This window comes from Pollicipes pollicipes, unplaced genomic scaffold (genome assembly GCF_011947565.3).
Source record: "Pollicipes pollicipes isolate AB1234 unplaced genomic scaffold, Ppol_2.1 Scaffold_4881;HRSCAF=5763_pilon_pilon_pilon, whole genome shotgun sequence".
Taxonomy (NCBI): Eukaryota; Metazoa; Arthropoda; class Thecostraca; order Pollicipedomorpha; family Pollicipedidae; genus Pollicipes; species Pollicipes pollicipes.
In genome coordinates this window covers 56,342,040-56,358,614 of record NW_023596576.1, presented here as the reverse complement: position 1 = coordinate 56,358,614, position 16,575 = coordinate 56,342,040, and the positions used below count along the sequence as shown (strand labels likewise).

Genomic DNA, 16,575 nt, shown 5'->3' with positions numbered 1-16,575 from the left:
AAAACATACTCACCATTCAAACTAGTGCGTTGTGTAGCAGTCAGCTGGCTAATTGGGAGGCTTCCGTGCCACTGACGTCATCAAATATGGTATACTTGACGTCATGCAGGCTTTGCTGCCAAACTACCTGTATTCTCACGCAAGCTCGATGTTGCCACTTTTTGATAGTGTTAACCGATACGGTGACACCCCCCTGGGCTCGTCTGTGGCGCGCCAATTTCGCCTCCTGCCGCTTTCCATTCTGTGAGCTCCCCCACGAAATAAGCCCGGCATTGGGCCATATGAGCCCATTGAGGACACTGCTTGGTCTGTATATTTATAGAGTTATGCTTGATTGTATCGTAACTATGTGTGATGCATGACACGCTTGACCGTCCTGGGATTATCTGGTTGCGGAACGATTCTGTTATCCGTCTGTGTTTATAGGTTGAAGCACTATTGCAGAAGCCGGCACGATGATGCATGAGGATCCTTGGCATGGATACAGCTTTACGTAGAACCAGAGCCGCTATATCTGCACGTACATCCCAGAAGGTGCTTTTTCGCCGTGTTGCGAGCCAGAGAATGGGTGTGGCAGCTGCACAGCCGATAACTTTTGGTTGATATGAAATTTTGCATCATTTGACCTTGAGTTCTACCTTTAAGTTTGACCTTGAAAATGATCTTGCACCTTGACATTGAGAGGCCAGGACTTAAGAAAGACGCTAGTTAATTCGACCAATAACTCTTTGGCGACGTGAAGCGTTTCATCATTTATGCTTGGACTGGCCATCAAGGTCACGCGATATTGAAAAACGTATCACATTTGCTGTCTTCGTGCCGTAAAAGGCCATCTGACGCGTTTTTACTACAATTAGATCTCGTCGCTAAGCAACTCGCTAAATGAATCGCATACTTCAAGGACGTGCAGGACTAAGTCGGCTCAGCACAATCAATCCCTCTGCTCTTAGGTCGAGACATCACGGTTGACAAAAGTTTCTAAACTAGTTGCAGAAGTACAAGACAACCAAACGAGCAAAGCCAGCTTATTAATGAATCGTTGCAACGCGTCGCTTGATATTTGATTCCCGTCAAAGGATATCACAAGTGAATATAATACTGCACGAAAAACACATCGCTGAAAAAGAAGCAATAATAGCATACAAAAGTACAGCAAACCGTGCGAAAATGGCTGGCCCTCCCCAGTGGCAGTCGAACCGTGCTGAACTGCAAGTTACCATGTGGATGACCCCAGGCCGTCGGCGTTCGCTGTGTCCTGAGCACCTCCCAGCCGCCGGTTGTGGTCTCGCAGATGCAGCCCACACCGCCGCCGCTCGCTCCAGACTGCCTCGGCGCGCCAGACCGAACCGACATCCGATTATAGCCCGGCCCCGTGGCGTGGCGCCGCAGCACGCCGCGCTCGGCGGCGCTCCCGTCCCGTCCTGCTCAAGTGATCGATGACCTTGGCCACGGGCGGCGGGACGTCCTGCTGCTCTGCTGCGGCGGGGTGAGACGTGCAGCAGGGAGGGGGGAGGGGGGGGGGGGGTTAGGTGCTGGCGTGCGGGTGATCGACTGCTGCGGTGCGCAGCCACAGGTGAGCCTTGCCCCAGTCGGCATGCTCGTGCGGAGGGTCGTCCTTCCTGTGGTGGGATGAAAGTGGGTTGAAGACTTCCGGGCCCCGCTGACCGGCCCAGCGAGAGCCCATCGGCCCGCCCCCGTGAGATATGGGAGCTTATTCCTTCACCTGGAAATGCCGTGCCAGCGCCGGGGGGATGTTCTCAGCCTGGCTGAAATCCCTGCTCCTTAATAAATATCTCGCATGTGGAGCACATAGCCTTCGCTGGACTCGCGTGTTTGTTGTGCGCCGTTGCGAGCTAATCGCGGCGTATCAGGAGGGGTGGGCAAATTAACATAGAGACATTCTGTTTCAGTGAGCCATGTATGACATAATGGAATTTTAGACTTCTTCCAGAAGAGCCCATATTACAGCCCTGCAGAGCAATGGGTTCTCAGGGCGCCCGAAATAACAAGATTTCGAGACACTGAAGGAACATTCAGACTGTTACTGGACCTGACATTGTTAAAGCGCCGAACACCGTCAAAAGGGCCATGGAAACTCCCGCGAGACCTTTTGACAACCGCAGGGTTCCCTGAACACCCTTTGAATCACTGAGCTAGTCATGAAATCGCGGGACGACCAATCAGGACCGAGCAACCCCGGTGCAACTCCAGAATGCAAAAGAGCCAGAGACAGCCACAGGTCCTGACATATAGTCATAAGTCCCGGAAGAACAGTGGACTTATACGAATGGTAGACTGGATAAAGATAACGACTCTGAAAAGTTCCGAGGTTCCAAAAATATGGACATTTTTAAAACTTGCTGGAAAAGTTTTAGTTACAGGGATTGATAACCACCTGCGCAATATACAGACTATGTTCAGCACGGAATGAAGTGGAAAATTTGTCACGAGATGTTATTTTCTGTACGTTTTTTCATTTTGTGGCAGAACTGGACCCATAATCTGCACTATCGATGCCACGCCAAAAATGTAACCCAATTTTGTTGTCTTATCAGATCTTACAACCAAGAATCATTGCTGTCGGCATCATTTTCAGTTGCGCGAAAAAAAGTCCACATTACGTATGCCAGAAAAAAGTCACATTATAAGTTGGTTTACCCCAATGTCTAACTTTATCCCTCAATTGAGGACATCAGATTGAGGCTGTGGCTTCAAGTTAATCAGCTGCACCCTGCAAGGCGGCATCACCACGAGGGAGGATATAAAAAGACTGCCTTTGTGTTTGCCAGTTACTGAAGCACGTTTGATAGGCACCCTAGAGCTAGCAATGCATAGCAAATGAGGAAAATACTTTGAACCTAGGCAATTCTTTTCATACAAAGTCTCCTGAGTTTGAAAACTTTTTGCAGTTTTTCGCTGGTAACGTGGTTCCATGATGATAAATATAAGCTGTTCCGGAATCGATACCTTGGATACCATTCTCTTCCAGATCCTTCGGTGCATGGCTTAGGAACAGAGATGGCGCAGCTGCAACAGATAAATGTTTGTTTATATAGCCTTAGTTGAAACTTTGCATCGCCATGGATAACCTCATAACACTAAGACAACCCGTGATGTGATATCTATATGGTCATGGTATTGTGAAAGATGTTAGATAATCCATGGCATCGCTTTCGGCCAAAGGCGTTGATCGTGATACACCTATCACAGTTGTAAACCATCGTCCATATCTATTGTGAAGCTTTAAAACACTGGGTGAGTTAAGCCATCATGGGTGCGATACTCCACCATTGGAATATGTAAAGTACAAGGATATTCTTGCTTAGTTGACTTTTCCATTGTGTAGGTAGGTGATTATGATCGAGGATTATACTCTTCGGCAGGTTAGGTGACTCTGTCTGTCTGTAAACAATGCCAAGTATGCTGATTTTTATTGTAGGGAAGCGGAAAGAAGCCTACCCTTGAATACAGGATTCATTTTCCTTTGAGACACCTAACTTTCAACCTTATCTGTCTGCAAAAAATGATTGATTACCGGACTTGTTCATGTTCCTAAGATCACTAAAAAACAACCTAAGATTTGAGAAATGAGAGCATGTTGTCTATGAGATTAATTGCATGCTAAACCAGAATGTATGTTTTTGTTGACCGGATCATCTCCCGCTGACAACCTCCGGTCCAGCTTTCATGAATGGATTCTTTCACTTCTGCGTGGTCTTTCTGTGGTCAAACTTTCAACTCTCCGCCCAATGCCACAAAGGATTTCTAGCTAGCGTGACGAAATCTGTTGGCGCATGCTCGAAAGAAGAATTTAAACTCGTACTTTTATTTGTAAAGTGACAAGCATAACATCATAATTATACGATTCTGAGGAGATATTGCTCAATGCCACAAGCGCCGAGCTAATCCAGAGAAAATGCGGAGAAATGGTGCATTTGAAACATTGAAACAACTAACCACTAAACCACTAACAGTGTCTGATTCATGTCATGAATATTTATGTTGTGTCTGCTCAGCCATCATCGGAAATGCAAAATTCCCGACGAACGACACCACCGCTCTAACGAGGCTTTGGCCGATATTGTTAAGGCTTTTCAAGCATTCCGTGCACGTCAATATCGCTTCCGAAAGCTCAGCATTGTTGGATAGCGTCGCTCAAAGCTCATCCCTGCGCTGTCCCATCTGGGGCTGGCGCCAATTCTCCTGGATGTCGAGCTGCTGCCAGAACTGCATCCGCACACTGAAGGCGGCGCGGCCTACAGACGGCGCTAGGTTGAGTCGCATGTGTTCCTGACGGCTGGCCGTATAGACCGGCCAGCTGGGCATGGGCACCACGTCAGTGCTCGGGTATCCTCGACGCGCGAAGTTGGTCCACAGCGACACCATGAGTCGAATTATCTTGTACTCGTCCGAGTCCGGTGTTATGGGTGCTACGAACTCTGGCTTGAAGAGGTAGAGCAGGTCATCCGCGTGTGCCACGCCCAGATCCTTGCTGTCCTCCATCCCCATGACTTTAGTCATGATTTCGGTGAAGCTCTGCCTCCCCACCCCCTTGTGGTCAAGCACGTAGCTGTACACATCGGTGTGAGCCGAGGCCAGGTCCACCTCGCTCAGTACACAACTGGCAAACATTCTGTCTGACAACATGTCTGCCAACAGGTTCAGGTTGGCGTCGGTGACGGCGTCATCGCCGAAGTAGTACTTGTAGATGCGCTGCGCCACTGCAGCCGGGTCTGCCGTCACCTTGGTGATCTCCAGCAGTTCCTTAGCCCAGACATTCCAGTCGCGACTTTGGTACGGCGGGGCCTTCTTGGCCCCGGCATGCAAGGCGACGGTAAGCGCCCCCTCCTCGCTGTTCAGCCCATTCATCCAGGGCACCCTGCTGAAGCGTCCCTCTTTCAGAACCACGTACGGGTTTTCGGGTAAAAACGGCGACGGCGACTCAGCATCCACACGTGGCTTGTAGAGGATAGCCATTCCCATCAGCGCATCCTGAGTGAATTTTGACATGGCCGACAGGACCTCCTCGGCGGGCTTCTGGCGGAGGCAGTCTACCACAGCGAGGCTGCTGGTGGTGTCGCAGCCCAGCACCTCAGCATGCTCTCGCGCCATCTGTCCCTGAGGTTCTCCGCTGGCGCCAAAACTGCAGAACGACGCTCCTGACTGACTGATGGCCTTGGCGAAGAGGCCCCGCGAGCGCGGGCTCAGCACCTGCAGGCCCACGCTGGCGCCGCCGGCCGACTCGCCGAAGATGGTGACGTCGTCGCGATTGCCGCCGAACGCCTCGATGTTGGCCTGCACCCACTCAAGAGCGAGCACCTGGTCATGCAGGCCGTAGTTACCGGGGGCGTGGGCGTCGGCCGTGGTTAGGAAGCCGAACGGCCCAAGACGATAGTTTAAGGTCACCAGCACCACCTGCTCGTCCATGAAATAGTCCGGGCCGTAGACGTCGGCGTTTCCGGCGCCGTTGATGAACCCACCGCCATGAATCCACACCATTACCGGCAGGTCTGGATGCTTGTCCGAGGTGGGTAGGCTTGGTGTGTACACGTTCACAAACAAGCAGTCCTCAGAGCCGGCCATCACACCACCGGCGAACATGTCGTACTGCAGACACACGTCGCCGTGGTCCTTGGCGTCGCGGACCCCCGTCCAGCCCGGGTGAGGCTGTGGCGCCCGGAACCGCATCAGTCCCAGCGGAGGCTCGGCGTACGGAATGCCTGCGGACGGAGCGTCATGACGTTATGAAACGTGCCACCCACGTGATCAGCGGGGAGGGGAGGTGGACACAAGGACGCGAGCACAGCGGCGATAACAACGTGGCTCATCGCGGCGGGATAAGATACGGAGCGGGCGTACGAGAAAGAATATTACGAGTGAAACAGTACCGGAGACGTCCGCCACCGGCTCGGGTTCGCCGCTCAACGAGATACATATGAATGGGATAGCAAGTGCTATGTGGACGTTATGGCACGATATCTGAAGCCGGCTGAGCCACGGCGATCAATGCACACGACTATCTTGGAGCAACAACGCTCAACATTATTTGCCGGGTATTTACGGCGCTGTTGTCAATTATCTTGCCTGCTGTCCCGCGTGCAGCGAGAACACACCGTACGCATGTAGCATATTCATGTGTTCCTTATGATGTCGTTACTGCGCGAATCGAACTTTGTAAAGTTCAGACATGCTCGTGCGTCTTAACTGCAGACGGACAGATTTTCGTGAGGAGGGGTCCGACCTCGAGGTGGCCTGGACAGAAGCCTCACGGCTGTTGCCGTGAGGAGTTCTCATGGGACCTTTCTGAGCAAGACCAGTTTGGGCCCTCCCTAAAAAAAACAACTTAGAGGTAAAATTACCGAGGCTGCGGTGTCCCTTAAAAATGTCTACAGGGTTTCCGCGTATATATATATATATATATATATATATATATATGTATGTATCGGTTCGCTGGTCAGGGCGTGCGGTCATTCTATGCGCCATTGCATTAACTGATTCGTTCTAAATTATGTGGGGCTGCTTGCATTCAACCGTCTTTCATAACACATTTGAGAATATGCGTGCTGGTCGGCTTCGTGTAACCAGCACCTGCATGGGGTTGGACCGGGAACAGACCACAACGTCATGTTAACGGGCTTTGGTGTCTTTAGTTGGGCCTCTCGATGGCTACGGGGCTCTCAATTTCTCTCAAGTGGGCTGTGTCACCAGCCTGTTCAGCTTCTGCAGAGGTCTGATAGCTGTATAGGTACTGGTGACCTCTGACCCCTCGATGTATGATCATAAAACAGGGGCATAGGCTCGTGCACTCCTTCGTAGTGTGCTTCAACGTGCTTACGACGTATGTAACTGTGGCATTCCCTCCTGATCCCTGTGATTCAGTTCCTTTTGTCAACCACTCACGCCACCCCATGCACGCCATCTGCCAAAGGCCCGTTTCAACACTTTGCCAATAGAGCACAATATGCCGGTACCTACTTATTCTGTTTGACAATGATGAGCCCAAAAATTGCAAACACTGGCAAAAGCAAAGATGAATAGGATGACGTAGCTTATTAGCAAGTAGCGTAAGAACGTTTTTGATGGCCTGCCCCCTAAACAAGAATGCGCACCAAGCTGCGTATACGTTCCTGACGCCCCAGAATATGTGCGTGTTTTGCCACGATTTTTTGCGTTTTTCTCTTAGGGGCGTTACCGTCTAGCCCGAGGAAAACGTTAAGAGGGACTTTGTTCTTCGGTCCATCAGTAGGCTTTTTCTCATAGCTTGGTAGTCGAGTACCTCAACATAAAGGACTTCCCGATTATTCATGCCCAACGGCGTTAGTCTTGGTTGTATTTCGAACCTGAACCATTTTATTTTTAAAATAGCGGATGCGTTACAATAAAGTAAACTGGTTTAAACATACAACTTTCGCCTCCTACCTTTAAAGGAGAAGTACTCGTTTCCGAGGAAAGACTTTGCTTGTACACCTCGGACATCTCCAGATTTCGTCGACACGATGGAGTTGTCAGCGACTGCTCCGTCGAATATAGCGCCCAGCACGCCCAGCAGCGCTAGGAGCCGCATCACCAACGTCATCTGGAACACGTTAATGCAGTTCAGCTTCTCTCCACAGCTCGTGCGTAACTGCACACTTTTCAGCTGCCGAAAGATCAAATGAGACGAGCACAGTCGTTGAATTCACAGAACGTGTCGAAACATACGAAGCAGTTAGATAAGTGACGTTTTGGTGTTTTCGCTCATGCATCATATTTTCATTCAACAGGTTTATGTGTAAATTTGCTTTGAGCAACGTGTAAAAAGCAGCTTACCAAACAGTTACAAGGTTATTTTTCCCAAACGAGCAGAAAAATAGCACTCCAACCACTATCTTATTAGCCCGAACAAAGCACGAGCCGCTGAAACAACGGAAACTCACAACCGTACACCGACATACCATTGGCTCCACGCTAAAACCAGAACTTGAAGATTTCGCATGAATCTCAGTGCAAAAGTGGAACTGTTGACAAACAGAAACCAGCAGAATCAGAGGAGCCTGCTGCAACTGTACACGCGTTCAACACTCGTCGGATTGGCGATCTTTCACTCTCCTCGAACAAGAACAGCTCCACAGCCTCTCACTTCAGTACGAAATCTAGATATGCTAGAGTAAACCGCCCCGAAACAAGTGGATCTGCGGCCTGTTCACGCCGTCACGTGACCATCACGCCCTACCGACGCACACTGGTGCCAGAACGGTTAGCCGTCTCCCCATTCGTCGGCGTCTGGTACTGGAATCTCTCTGCGACGCCCAGCGATCGAAACCAGTACCCCCTTCGTCTCGCGCTTTGTTGTCGCGACACTAAATTCACAGGGCAGGTTGGCCTGGACGCGAACTCAGTTGAGTCCAAATTCGAGGCTCCTTAGTTATGACCTTAGGCTCAAAATACGTCAAACATGGTCAAACTCCAGATTGGTGACTAAAGTGCCCCGAGACTCCGTCATACGACCGCCGTGAAGTTAGATACCTGTTCTAAGCAAAAGTTCAACGAGGTCAGCGACCTTGTTTAACCTTTATAATGTTCAGGTGAGCAGATACCTAGGAGATTGCTACTATTTTGTCATTCGAACCAGCGTCAGAGATTGCGCTAGGCGGTGTGCTCCTAAATAAATATTGACCTGGGTCATTTTAGGTCAGTGACCTTCTCTGACCCTTAAAAAACATTGAACATGTCTGTTGCGGTCGTCACTATTAATATATTCCAAATGAGGATAAGAAACTATTCCATAACACCAAGCTCTCAATTTAAACAGCAGGTTAGTTTTGAATCTGTTCTGATCTTCATATCTGACCACCATAGGGCAATGCAATTGGATACAGTTATAAACAGGGAGCTAGAATCGCTTTTGAACTAGGGTGGGAGTGAAAAATTCCGTCGCAAAAAGACCGCGCGGGAGTGAGAAAATCAATTCACAAAAGACGGAACTTATGAGCTCGTGACGGATGCTTCAGCAAACAAATACATCTATTTCAAGTTGGCATGGACGTAATATCAGAAACTTGACAAAACTATTTCGCTTTTTAACATCTCAGGCCACTAAAGTGAAACAGAACACATTAACACACGCTCGGGCTGGAGGGGGGGGGGGGGCAAATTGACCTCCCGAGGTCTTTTCCAGAATGGTTTTTGAACGGCGCGGCATAGCCGCGCCACATTTTGCATAGCTGTACAAAATTGCATAGCGGATCGTTTGACATACAAATTTTAGATGTACCTTGTAAGGTCGCTGACCTATGACAGGTCAAAGTCAGCCCATGGTTTCAGCGAAGGCAATTTCTAGGGAATCGTTCAATCTGATACAGCAACGGAGTGTTTGACGAAGACATACATATCTGAGATGCTTTCTCAGGCACCACAAATACTGAATGAGCAAATTACGTTGACCTAAGGTCAGGTATGATGCTCAGACCGATTTCAAAACCAACCTGATTTATTGCTCCAGGGCTTGCTGTATGGGATAGTTTCTGGTGCTCATTTCGAATTTATTGACAGCAGGAACTGCATTATGCATTTTCAATTGAATCTTAGAGATCAGAACAGGCCATTGACCTAAGACGACCCGGGTCGGACATTTTGTTCTAGGAACATACTGCCTAGCGTAATATTTGTCGCTTATTCAAATGAAAACGCAGAGCAGTCTTGTATCATTTTGGTCACCATGACCCGCAAAAGGTCAAACAAGGTCAATGACCTCAAATGGGCTTGTGACCTTTTGCTTAGAGACAGCTGCCTAGGTTCTGGGGCGCTTTGGAGAACAACCTGGGGTTTGACCTTGTTTGACCTTATTCAACCTGAAGGTCATGACCTAGGAAGCTGAAACCTTAACCTAAATGAGTTCGCATATAGGTCAAGACACCCTGTAAATTTGGTGTCTCTAGCTTTCTTAGTTCACGAGATCTCAAAGGCGGGTTCAGAAAGACCTCCACCTCACGCGAGCGAAGGGTGTCTAGGCAGCCAACCGGGCGCGTGTTAAAACATAGTAATTTCATGACAGTATTATGAGTATAACAAATTATTAACACCAACAATTTTATCCTGCACTTTTCAATTCCTTTCCACAGCACTTTTAGAACGAAGCGAAGGAATTCAATAACAATATAACAACGGAAAATTCACCAAGCCTTAAACACTCAAACAAAAAAAAAAACACAAAAACATTGGACTCCTACACATTAGCCCATCACCAAGTCAAACACAATAGACATGCTTCTGGCTTCTGTTGAGGTGGGGTCAGGGAAAACAAACATTTTGTCACTGTTTCTCACAAAGTACCAATGCTTATTTCCATGCAAGTAGCCTATGCCTAACCTAAAGAGGCCTTACATCATCTCATCCTGCATAACCAATTTGCAACACAGCAGCAGTTGTGAGTTACTGATTCTTGCACAATTCCTATTGTCACTTGCCATGCAATTGACCAACTTAACCCAACTTAGAGTAGCCTTTATGATGAACATCATCTCAACTCACCTATCTGTTGACAGCAGCACTCGTGATAAAAACATGACATTCAAGGCTAGTTTTTGGCTGGTTTCAGCGTGCATTTGTATTCAGTTCATTTGTGCCTGCTTTTGACATTGGACAAAGTTGACAACACGCAAATCAAAACACTTTAAATCACTTTCAACAGCATATGTTGATTGTCATGGTTAGCCTACGTCAAGGGCAGTAATGTGTATGCCACACAAAACAGTCTCTTCTCTAAAAAATATCATGACTTTTAGATGGCCATGCCAGTATTGCTGCTTGCCTTTTCAGCTGCAGCAAATGCATCTGTTTGGGCTTCTTTATTCATATTTAATGGCAAAGTCTGATATGTTGGCTTCACAATTTAAATGGGGTGGTCTGACTATTTGTTACATACCAATATTTACCTCATGTTATACTTGCTAAGCAGCTTAAAGTATCCCTGTGTTAAAAATATAGTGCATATGTACAGTACAGTCATTTGCCAGTCAGCAAACCATGACAACTATAGCAAACATCTGGTTAAAGCAGCCATGAGGGACCACTTGAAGAAATCTGGGGCAAATAACCAAGAATATGGAACAAAATAAGCCCATTGCATGCGTTGTGGCATCATAGTTTGCCTTATGGCAAAACTCGATGCATTAAAACAGAAAATGGCTAACTCTGGTAACCGATCATGTGTTGAAAGTAGGTAAGGTAAACAACTACTTGGTCCACAGGAGACTTACCGGCTTCTTCCCTCTCCCCCAAAAACAAAAATTCAGTGCCTTTTGCATGGTCTGCTGGCAGACGGTCATCCGACTCACCCCCTAAATATAAATATCAATCATGCCCACCAACCTCCGAGATTAAAATGCGAAACAAGTAAGAGGTGCGCATGATAAACATCTCCACAGGACAGAATTTCGCCATCAAACACTTCTGTATTAGCTGCGTCAGGTCTGTCCCAAGGCTCTATATGGCAGCATATTCGAATGCTACCATACAGAGGCAGCATTACGCAAGGCTATTTTAAGCCTTGCCAGGTAGCATGGTAAGTCAGAGACTCGAAAAGCTTGGAGTTATTCTTATTGAGCACCGCCACGAACCAAGAAAACGGTTAACCGAAGGTTTAAGAGGGCAAAAATGACGGTAAAAATAAGTTCTGTGCTTCAAATTGTCTCCTTCATTCCCTGTGAATTGTTCACGCTTGGATGCATATCAAACATGCTTGGGCGGCCGGCGAATTTATCCCATTTATGTATGAAATACGTACAAGCTTGCAGTTGGAGCATCTTGCAAAGAAATTGGTCAACATTTTAAGCAGCAGGTGGTACCTCTTAAGACAATGGAAAAGGAGGAAAGAATAAAGTGTTATCACACTGGTATGATACCAAGAAAAACATAAGCAGCTAAATATTCAAGTCTACGTGTTGTCTGCCCAGACCAGACACGAGCGCTGCGAGACGGCAACTGTATTATCCCGCGAAGCGAGCGGGCGGCGCCGACTCCGGCGGGTGGCGCCCCAGGCAGTACACCGCCATTCGGGGCCGCGGCGTACCAAAGTGCAGCAGCACTGGCGGCGCGAGCAGGGGCGGTCTCAGGGGTACGCCAGTAACATCATGATACACTAAATAAACAAAAATACTGCCAATTTCTCGCAAAATTTTGTGATCACCTGATTTTGCTTAAAATCTGTTAATATAAGTGCTCAAATGGTGATATTCATCTCATAATTTTAATTTAAAAGACATTTCTTGAACTTTCACTCACGCATTTCGGGAGCGATGCAATTTAGTAGTCAAGTTTCCTCGGGATAAAAGAGGGACGTAGAGTAAAATTCTCTACCATGCCTTGCTGGTGTTTGCTCCAGGCTCTGCTTTCGTGGTGTGGTGGTGAGACTAAAAATAGGGGATGCGTGAAAACCTGGCATTTGGCGCACAGCTGCAGATTGTGATGCATTTTGTAAACAAACCAAACTTAATGCGTGCGAGCGGCTGGGGTCGCTGAGGTTCTTGGGCTTGGAGGTACCTGGCGCCCTTGCTCTGTGTATACATAGACATGATTCAGATGTAGGTGAGGCACGACATAGCCATAGATGTCCAGGTTCTGCGGAGCCTCGTTTATGCTTGGTCGTTTCAAGTGAGCTCGGTTTTGGATGACATCTGAAAACCTCAGAAAGGGAAATAGGGGTTTGGCATGTACGATTAGACAATGTCAGGCAGGAGTGAAAAATTCACATAAAATATGGGGAAAGGAGTGAAAAATTCCTCCCCATAGGGTGTTGCTTTACACCCAAAGTCGGCAATTCTAGGACACTGATTATAAATTCAATTCGTTTATTGCCCAAGAAACTATCTCAGATATGTATGACTTCGTCTAACACTCCGTTATTCCTTCACATTGAACGGTTCCCAAGAAATTCCCTTCGCTGACAGCCATGGCTTGACTTTAACCTGCCATAGGTGAGCAATCTTGCAAGGTACGTCTATTTTTAAACCAAAAGTTCCGCTTTTCAGTTCTCCACAGCTATGCAAAATTTTACGCGACTTCACCGCGCCGTTCGGCAATAATTCTGGACAAACCTTCGGGAGAACGTCAGGTGGACCCGCCGCCCGAACGCGTTAAAAACCTTCAGGAGGAGGTCAGGTGGACCCGTCACCCAAACGCGTTAAAAACCTTCGCGAAAAGATCAGGTGGAGCCGCCATCCAAACGCGTTAAAAACCTTCGGGAGGAGGTCAGGTGGACCTGCCACGCGACCACGTTAAAAGTCGCTCTTGCGTTGCTGAAACCCGCATTTCAGCGACCGTGAACTTGCGACCAGTGATGCCAAAAACGTTAGCTCGTAGAAAGCGTAATGGTCGGTGGGCCCCACCGGTTGAACATTTTACCATAGTTCGAGTGAAACTTACTTGACCTGTGGACTTGCCCGTAAAAAGATCAGGTACATTAATGTAAAAGAGGCCTTCAAAAACATATTTTATCACAAACGTACACCTGACTGATGGCTTGAAAACGATATGCCACAAACATTGTTTGGGGAGACGGGCTACCTTGCAGGGATAAGGCGTTCACATTTGCACGCCATTTGTGGCATGCTGAAGCCTCAGCCGCTATCATTTTAGCGTCATGTGCTCACCGCCTCTAGACCCATGTTCAAATACCCAAGGGAAGCGTCTGAGTTTCTATTGCTCAGCGAGAATCAACCCAAAAACGATTCTTGGCGCCCTTTATCACCTCAATATACAAGTTTACACATGGGGCGGTCAGGCTGACACAACTGGTCAAATTTCATCTGTATGTCAAAAATCCTCGAGCTTATTAAAACAACTGACACTTCCCCTGCTGAATCGGGGTAGTTACCTCTGGGACGATCCTCTCGCCGGCTGTCACGTCCCGCGCCGGGCGCTCCTGGATAAATACGTCCTCTACGGCCGCCGCTCACAGAAAGACGGAGGTGGTGACCTTAGGAACGACGCGCCACTGCCCGGTCACGCTGACGGTGCGTCAGCAAATAGCTGCGCGCGGCTTCGCTGGCGACGCGCCCGTGTCGCCACGCGCGGGCTCTTGTGCTCTCCTGACCGGGCATGGAGAGATTACGGCCAAAGAAAAGGACGCGGGTGGCATTCAGTGCAGATGCAGATGCGCCCGGACCGGCGGGCCTGGGCGATTCCGGACGGACCACAGGGAACTGGATGACTCCGGGAGGACCACGGGGGCTGGGTGACTCCGGACGGACCACGGGGCTGGATGACCCCGGATAGACCACGGGGACTGGATGACTCCGGGCGGACCACAGGGGACCGGATGATTCCGGACGGACCACGGGGGACCGGATGACTCCGGACGGACCACAGGGGACCGGATGACTCCGGACAGACCACAGGGGCTGGATGACTCCGGACGGACCGCGGGGACCGAATGGAACCAATCCTTTCTAGGAAGTGCGAGCGGTACCTTGCGCCGGCGGCACCCTCGATCGGCCATCCGGTAGCCTCAGGGCATGGCGCGCATAACCCGTGTATGAGGTCATACTGTGCCACATTTTGCATAGCTGCAGAAAATTACATAGCAGGTCGTTTGACATGCAAATTTTAGATGTACCTTGTAAGGTCGCTGACCTATGACAGGTCAAAGTCAGCCCATGGTTTCAGCGAAGGCAATTTCTTTTTTTTTGTTTGGTTTCTGTTTCTGGTTTCTGGTGCTCATTTCAAAGTTATTGACAGCAGGTGCCGCATGATACATTTTTATTTGACTTCTTAGAGGTCAGAACAGGCCATTGACCTAAGATAACCCGGGTCGAACTTTTTGTTTTAGGAGCATACTGTCTAGCGTAATAGTTGTCGCTTATTTAAATGCAAAATTCAGAGCAGTCTTGTATCATTTTCATCACCACGACCTTCAAAAGGTCAAATAAGGTCAGTGACCTCAAATGGGCTTGTGACATTTTGCTTAGAGACAGTTGCCCAGGTTCTGGGGGCGCTTTGGAGACAAACCTGGAATTGGACCTTGTTTGACCTTATGCGACCTGAAGGTCATGACCTAGGAAGCTGAAACCTTAACCTAAGTTAGTTCACGTATAGACGCTTCAAGACACGTCAAGACACCCTGTAAATTTGGTGCCTCTAGCTTCCTTAGTTCCCGAGATCTCAGAGGAGGGGTTCAAACTGACACACCCCCCACACCCGAGCGAAGGGTATCTAGCCGGCCAACCGCGTGTTAGAACATAGTAATTTCATGACAGTATTATGACCATAACAAATTACTAACACCAATAGTTTGATGCTGCACTTTTCAATTACCTTCCACAGCACTTTTAAAACGAAACAAAGCGAAGGAATTCAATAACAATATAACAACAGAAAATTCAACAAGCATAAAACGCTCAAACAAAAAAAATATTGGACTCCTACACATCAGCCCATCGCCAAGTCAAACACAATACACATACTTCTGGCTTCTGTTAAGGTGGGGTCGGGGAAAACAAACATTTTGTCACTGTTTCTTACAAAATACCAATGCTTATTTCTATGAAAGTAGCCTCTGCCTAACCTAAAGAGGCCCTGCATCATCTCATCCTGTATAACCTGTTTGTATCACAGCAGCAGTTGTGTTACTGATTCTTGCACAATTCCTATTGCCACTTGCCATGCACTTGACCAACTTAACCTAACCTAGAGTAGACCATAAGTTGAATCATCATCTCAACTCACCTATCTGTTGACAGCAGCACTTGTGGTAAAAACATGATATTTAAGGCGAGTTTTTGGCTGGTTCCAACTTGCATTTGTATTCATTTCATTTGTGCATGCTTATTGAGATCAGACAAAGTTGACAACAAGCAAATCAAAACACTTTAAATCGTTTTGAACAACTTATTTTGATTGTCATGATTAGCCCATGCCCTGATCAGGGGCAGTAATGGGTATGCTCCACAAAACAATCTCTTCTCCAAAAATAACATAACTTTTAGATGATCATGCCAGTATTGCCGCTTGCCTTTTCAGCTGCAGAAAATACATCCACTTGGACTTGTTTATTCATATTTAGTGACAAAGTTTGAGATGTTGGCTTCTCATTTTAAATGGGGTGGTCTGACTTTTTGTTACATACCAATATTTAACTCATATTATAATTGCTATGCAGCTTAGAGTATCCCAGTCCTTGAAAATATAGAGCATATTTTTATATCATATGTCATAAAAACATATCCTTAAAAATGTAGTGCATATATACAGTACAGTCATTTGCCGGTCAGCAAACCATGACAACTATAGAAAACATCTGGTTAAAGCAGCCGTGAGGGACTTCAAGAAATTTGGGGAAAATAACCAAGAATATGGAACAAAATAAGCCCATTGCATGCCTTGTGGCATCATAACTTGTCTTATGGCGAAGCTCGATGGATCAAAACAGAAAATGGCTAACTCTGGTTACCAATGATGTGTTGAAAGCAGGTGAGGTAAGCAATTACTTGGTCCACAGTAGACTTACCGGCTTCTTCCTGCTCCCTCCAAAACAAAAACAAAAAATCAGTGCCTTTTGCATGGCCTGCTGGCAGACAGTCATCCAACTCACCCCCCAAA

General features: G+C 47.7%; 1 protein-coding gene across 1 annotated transcript; it reads right to left on the bottom strand.

The window, feature by feature from the left end:
• Positions 1 to 3,824: 3,824 nt before the first annotated feature.
• On the bottom strand, positions 3,825 to 14,045 carry LOC119099705 (venom carboxylesterase-6). Its single transcript, XM_037222768.1, has 3 exons — positions 13,853 to 14,045; positions 7,420 to 7,576; positions 3,825 to 5,720 (listed from the first exon to the last, which is right to left on the bottom strand). The coding sequence occupies exons 2-3, from the start codon at positions 7,574 to 7,576 to the stop codon at positions 4,156 to 4,158; spliced, it is 1,722 nt and encodes a 573-aa protein (XP_037078663.1). The 5' UTR covers positions 13,853 to 14,045; the 3' UTR covers positions 3,825 to 4,155.
• Between the last annotated feature and the right edge of the window lie 2,530 nt (positions 14,046 to 16,575).